Genomic DNA, 6,460 nt, shown 5'->3' with positions numbered 1-6,460 from the left:
CCGCTGTTAAAAACTTATCGCTCCTCGCTTGGCCGACAAACTCCCGGTCAACTTTCAGAAAAAGGGTAGACTCTCTATTTAAAAATAACGAGAGTCCTTCGATCAAGAGATGTGAGTATCTTCAGATTTAGAAAGCGCTTGTTTTTGGACTTCAAGTCTTTTCAAAGTTAATGTTTACTAAAAATTCGTTTAACTTTAAGGAATTAACATTCTTGGAGCGTTGGTTTTTGCATTGTTGATACCCCCCCCCCCTAAAACCCCAACCTTCTGATACATTATCACGGTGTCTTGTTCTTGCACATTGGTTTTAATTGTTTACCTTCTATTTCTTTTTTATATCAACTCCCTACGTGTTTGAAGTTCAAGAAAGAGATCAGGGTTCTCGTGGTCTAGAGGTTATAGTGTTTGCCTCTCATTACATAGGTCCTAGGTTTGAAACCTGACAAAGACGGAAAATGTTCATACTCTCTAAAGATGTTCTCATTTCACCTCCTTTCCTGCTCTCTCGCCTTATTCTGTTGTGCTTTTGTCTTCATTTTCTGCCCCCGTTTAATTAATGTGTCCCGCGCGCTCATATAACCTTTTGATGTTTCGAGCGTCGTAAAACACTTACCAAAAAAAAAAAAAAAGAAAGAAAAAAAAAGAGATTTATAGATTTATTTTTCACCCAGCAAACATAGTCTAGATCAAGTGTACATAAACACGTGCTTTAGTCCATTATTATGTATGACCAACAATAGCACGTGGAAAATTGTGAAATGGTATTGGTTTAAACGCCCCTATCAATACGTTTAGATTATTTAAGAGGTGGGACTTTCGAGTTTAACGTCTACTTCCGAAAACACCATGTGCCTTTCCCAAGGACACACCGTCGGGCGGAGCTGAGGCTCGAACCCCCGAACCCGTAATCCATCTAATGATTACAGATCTGGTAGCTTATAGCACAATGTTTTCTTAACTTCACTTAAATGAGTTACGTTTTACCATTATTAAGCAAGGATCTTTCACTTCAATCTTATTGGACACAATCAACTAATACATGAATTACATCAATATCGCACCGACCTACCTTTCAAACGCAAATGAGTGTGGATAACTTATTTCCTTTCGCTTCTTCGAAGGTACAACAATGTGCTTATACACATACGTTAAATACACACATACACACATACACACACACACACACACACACACACACACACACACACACACACACACACAAACAAACAAACAAGTACACACACACGCACAGCCATACACACACAAACACAAACAAAGACAAACAAACAAACAAATAAACAAACAAACAAATAAACAAACAGACAAACATACAAACATACAAACATACAAACATACAAAACGAGCACGCACAAACTGTATGCATAAAACATTTGTGACTCTGAAAGCAAACAGAAACAAACCATCCACCTCTTGGATATCTGGTTGCTGAGGAACACAAAATCATCCTTTATCTCAGTCGACTCACACACGACGCGACTCTCTTAGTAAAAATCAAAGATATCGACATTTTCCCAACGGTTTGGCGATTTTATTGATTTTAAAAAGTTTTGGAACAATACCCCCCCTCCCCTCCAACCAGGACAGTGCTACTGACTGAAGTTGTCTTTAGGCCATTCCCTGAGGGGGATATTAACATGTTCTTATGAACAGTTGAATTGTAAATGGGCGGGTTTATCAATGTCATGCTCATACTGTGTCGAAACAACACAGGAGGAGGAACTGCTGCTTTATCTTTCCTCATCCTCACTATCGTCATTTATCCTCTACTTTTTTTGTATGTTTGTCATTCTCTTGTAAACTGCTATTTCCGGGGTGCCTTGAAAGTCGAAGCAAACTTTGTGCTATTGAGGCTAGAGAGGTGAGCAGAGTAAGCCTGATTCCCTCGTTTGGACTTCTCTGGTGACATCCACCCCTTAGCGCTCAAATGACCTTATGCAGTTGCGAGCGCTGTAAAACCTTACTAAAACTAAACAATACCTTGTATTTCCATTTAAATTACACGCTTCTGTGTTGATCTGAAAAACGTTGATTAAAGGCATCAAAAAATGTAAATTTTCAGGTTACAAGGATTCTCAAGCTTTGAAAGTTACCAAATTTGGCCGCCATTTCCCTATTAATGTAACCGATGAAACCAGGTGATCATCATCTCCTTCTGTCGAAAATATCTCGACTCTGATTCAAGTTAAATTTGGGGTTTTTTTCACTTACAACATAGACAAATGAACAAGCTAATAACTTCACATGCCCTCAAATCGGCAAGTTCCTTATTCAACCATGTCGTGACAAAAATTATGGACATCTCTATTCAAGCTTGAAATTTGGAGTTCCATTCGTGATCTGATTCGATAGTTATAAATTACGTGCTTTCATCAGATCTGACAATTTAAAAAAAAAAAAAAAAAATGTGAAACCCTTCTGCTTCGGTGGGTGGATGGTGAGTGCTCTGATGTGGTTTGCTCATTCTTTCCTATCAAACGTCTATTATCCTTAGCTTTCCTTTTTTGTCTTTGAGACTTTATTATAATATCCCTAACTTTCGGCACTTCTATGACCTTATTGTGTTGCAAGTGCCGTAAACCTCTTTCTAAAACAAAACCTGTCCTTCACGTGTAGTTGGAGTGGGCCATGGTTGGCCCTCACTTTGTTTATCTATTTAAATTGTATTGTCTGTCTCGCTTTTTCCATGCAGTAAATCGCTGTTATAGTGCCGAAGTGCTTCTCTTTACGTACACTGAAACTTTTAACAAACTACTTCTTTCATTTACGTCCTCAGTAAGCAGAATGCGGTCGCTTTTATTCCTGTCCTTCATCGCCCTTGTGCTGTGTGCAGCAGTGTCTGCGCAGGTAAGTAATGAGAAAAAAGAAAAATGATGTCTGTGTACTAAATATTTTTTTTAAACTAGAAGTCTTGGGCCTATTATTATAGGGTCATAACTGTCTGGAGATGGAGAAGATTGTCCGAAATAGAGATAGGTGGAGAGACCTTATTGGCTACCTTTACCCCAATACCAGGGAGGGAAGGAGGCAAACGACGATGATGATACTATGTTACCAAAAAATGATATAGTTTTAAAGTCCCTATCAGCATTGTCAGGGCCTCTTAGTTTAACGACAATCCCCAAAGCCAAAGGACCGAGCCAAGTTGGACATTTCTATAAAATGCCTTTCCCAAGGACACAACGTCGGACCGAGCTGAGGCTCGAACCCTCGGAACTCGCAATCTCGCGATGACGGGTCTGGTATTCTAACCACTAGGCCACCGACGCCACTACTATTTTACATTTCGAAAACAAAAATAATTTGTGATGCAGCGTGGTGAAATCAGGCGCTCGTCAAATTAATGAAATTGAAGGGGTTAGGCTACCGGACTCGGGCCCGACGTTGTGTCCTTGGGAAAGGCACTTCACACGAATTTTCCTCTCTTCATCCAGGTGGAAATTGGTACCCGGCCATAGACAGCGAAAGGTCTTGTCAGTATGTTAGTGTTTTAGCGCCTATAAATGGTTGCTTGCACTGTATGCTTCCTAGGAAGTTGAGTTTGTTTCAGAATGCTCTCAGGTCTGCTGGGGTAATAGTATAGATTGTGAAGGGCATAGAGCTTGCTATTGAGCGGGGATTTGCGCTATACAAATGCTATCTATTATTATTATTGAAGAAACTGACATTTTTCTGCCAGTTTGGCGATTTTTATTGAATTTTTTGTGTTTGATTCAGTACTTTTTATGTCCATTTAAAAACAATTTGCTGTGGGATTTTTACTCACAAACTTTGACAAAAGACACAAAAAACTGTAAATTTACTATTTCCATTGACTCTCAAGCTTTGGAAGTCACCAAACTTTGGCGGCCATTTTCTCTCTAATTTTAACCCTGAAACCAGGTGACCCCCACCTACTTCAATTCACCTAAAAATATCTCGACCTCTATTGAAAATAAACAGAAGAGTAATTTTTTCATTGAAAGCAAGACAAGTGGACACGTTTTGAGATGACACCAGTACTCCATATGCCCCAAAATTGACGAGCGTCTAATTCAAATGCGTCGTAACACATTTGTTCGTGTCATTTGTAACTTCATTTTATGAGGGTATATTCTTTTCCTGTTATTCAAGCCGCAAAATCTGTCAGTTTGAGGCAGTAAGCAGTTGTCTCTGTGCAAATAAGTACTGAGCAAAAAGAAATTAAGACTTTTTTCATGTACTTGAAAACATTCTGGAAATGAGACGTACACACAAACCCAAAGAATTTATTTAGAAAGCTAAATGATCCTTCTTTCCTATGAAACATCATCTATCGTCCTTCTTCTCTTTTATGTTTGTTACTCTTTTGTAACACCTCTAATCTTCTGGCGCTCACATGACCTTATGCAGTTACGAGCTCCGTAAAACCTCTACTAAACTAGAACTAAAGAGAGCTAAAGTACTTTCGACCCCGGAATAATTATAGCTTCGTAATAGCAAGGGGCCCTACGAAATAGAGGTCACATACGTACAAATCAGTATCACAGCAGGTTGAAGAGCCAACAGTCGACCGACTACCCCCCTGAGATTTAGCGGGGGCGCGAACGAAAAGGATTTAAGGTTTGGAATGTCACGAGGACACCATGCCGATCTAGGTGTGTCATTATCAGATCAAGGAAGGAAGGAAGGAGCGGTAAATCAGCCTAGGTAGGAGGTCAACTACGGGTACAGTAAGTCAAGTCTGTTTCGAGTTTCCGCCTTATTTTTTTCTTTGCTTCTCCATCCGTGGCAAAATGTCAATCCGCCCCGCCCTCCCCCAAGATTATGCAACGCTTAAAAGAGTGCGTTCTTTGTCTTTCATTATGGCTGGTTGTTGTTAATGTTGTTTTGTGTGCGTTTGAGATGTTTTTTCTTGATTTATTTGGGAGGGGAGAGAGGTGAGGGGGGGGGGGTTGCATTGTTTGTGAGGCTTAGTTGTGAAATCAGGAATTGTCAGTTTCCGGGGGTTTCGCAATGTCTATCGAATTTTTGTTTCTCGACTTAACATCTTTAATCTTTAACGTTCATGAAAAAACACATTTCTGTATGGATTGTGTTGAAAAACGTTGAATAAAGGTATAAATAATGCAGATGTTCATTTCCAAGGTTTCTGAAGCTGTGGAATTCACCAAACTTTGGCAGCCATTTTCTCGCCAATTTTACCTTTGAAACTGCGTGACCCCCACTTGATTCAATCGTGAACCCTTGAAGAGAGATTTTTTAAAGTATATTTACTCGTATTCATATCGATTGATAAACTTACATGTAATTTACTTTTTGTATTTATTGATTCTACTTTTGTGCTTGATTGATCATTCATTCAGTTATTGCTCTGCTTTTCCATATTGATCAGAATCTTTAACTCACTGAGGACACACATTTTAATCGTTCGACAACGCTTGAAGACCTGCTGTTTTGGGGCATGACTTTGTTATCCAAACAAGTTTTTAACATCTGTTTTCTTTATCAGGAATTTAAAATGCAAGCAGCAACGTGCATCCTATGATAAATGAAAACTGGTATTTATGATGACTCGAAATGTTTCCCAACGTTGCCTTTGGCCTACAGCTGGTCGGACATATTATGTGCCCGCTACGTCTTTAACCCTATCCGTACGTCGTATTTTACTATCGTATCCATACGACGTGGGGAACTCTGTGTCACCACTTTCCAAAGAGAAAATTTACTCGTTAATCTGATCGTACGCTTTGCCTAGCTGTCTGTCAAAATGATTTTTTAGAAATACTGAAAGTATCAAAGAGATCCTCGCGCTAGAAGTATTCTAAACTGTGAAGAATACAACCCCGGGGGTACAAAATGACCACAGGGCGTACGGATAGGGTTAATAAAGAGTTAAAATTGTTATCTTCCCTCCAGGGTCCAGTGGGTGATGAATCTCAAAATGGCGGCTCTATTGACGCGAGGTCTGTGAATGGCGCTTCTGCAGGTGGGGAGTCTCCTCAGGATGACGTGTCTACAGCTGATGGAGAAGACCCACGTTCTGACCAAGCGTCTCCGTCTGCTGTGAGAGTGAGTGCCTCTCCTCCAGTATTCTTTTTTAAAATGTATTAGTTATTATCCCCCCCCCCTCCACCCGTCTGGCTCCTCCCAATATAAAATGAATGCCGAAGACAAGATTGTCCTATCAGACATGGTATTGGAAACCAACTGAACAGGAAGACCAACTAGAAGAAAGCTATTATAGAGGTACAATAAGGGATGTGTGTGTTTGTGGGAGTGTGTGTGTGTTTGTGTGTGTGTGTTTTTTATGTGTGTGTGTGTGTATGTGTGTGAGTGTGTGTGTATTATATTGTTTCCCCCCACACACAAGAGAGAGATTTCCCCATGAGGCAGCTTCATTAACATCAGAACAATCTCAACAAGCCCGGGGATTAAAAGAACAGATTTGTTTTTCCGCAAACTCCCCCCCACCCCCCACCCC

The 6,460-nt window shown here is 40.1% G+C and overlaps 1 protein-coding gene across 1 annotated transcript in view; it reads left to right on the top strand.

The window, feature by feature from the left end:
- Positions 1-2,802: 2,802 nt before the first annotated feature.
- The window catches only part of LOC101857253 (uncharacterized protein PFB0765w), a 14,695-nt gene continuing 11,037 nt past the window's right edge, over positions 2,803-6,460 (top strand). The window contains exons 1-2 of the mRNA XM_013082971.2: positions 2,803-2,865; positions 5,896-6,048. Of these exons, the coding sequence (XP_012938425.2) occupies positions 2,803-2,865; positions 5,896-6,048 (216 nt within the window). The remainder of the gene's footprint in view (positions 2,866-5,895; positions 6,049-6,460) is intronic.

The sequence above is a fragment of the Aplysia californica genome, unplaced genomic scaffold (genome assembly GCF_000002075.1).
Source record: "Aplysia californica isolate F4 #8 unplaced genomic scaffold, AplCal3.0 scaffold00202, whole genome shotgun sequence".
NCBI lineage: Eukaryota > Metazoa > Mollusca > Gastropoda > Aplysiida > Aplysiidae > Aplysia > Aplysia californica.
Note: the sequence above shows the minus strand (reverse complement) of the source record. Positions and strands in the feature narration are given on the sequence as shown.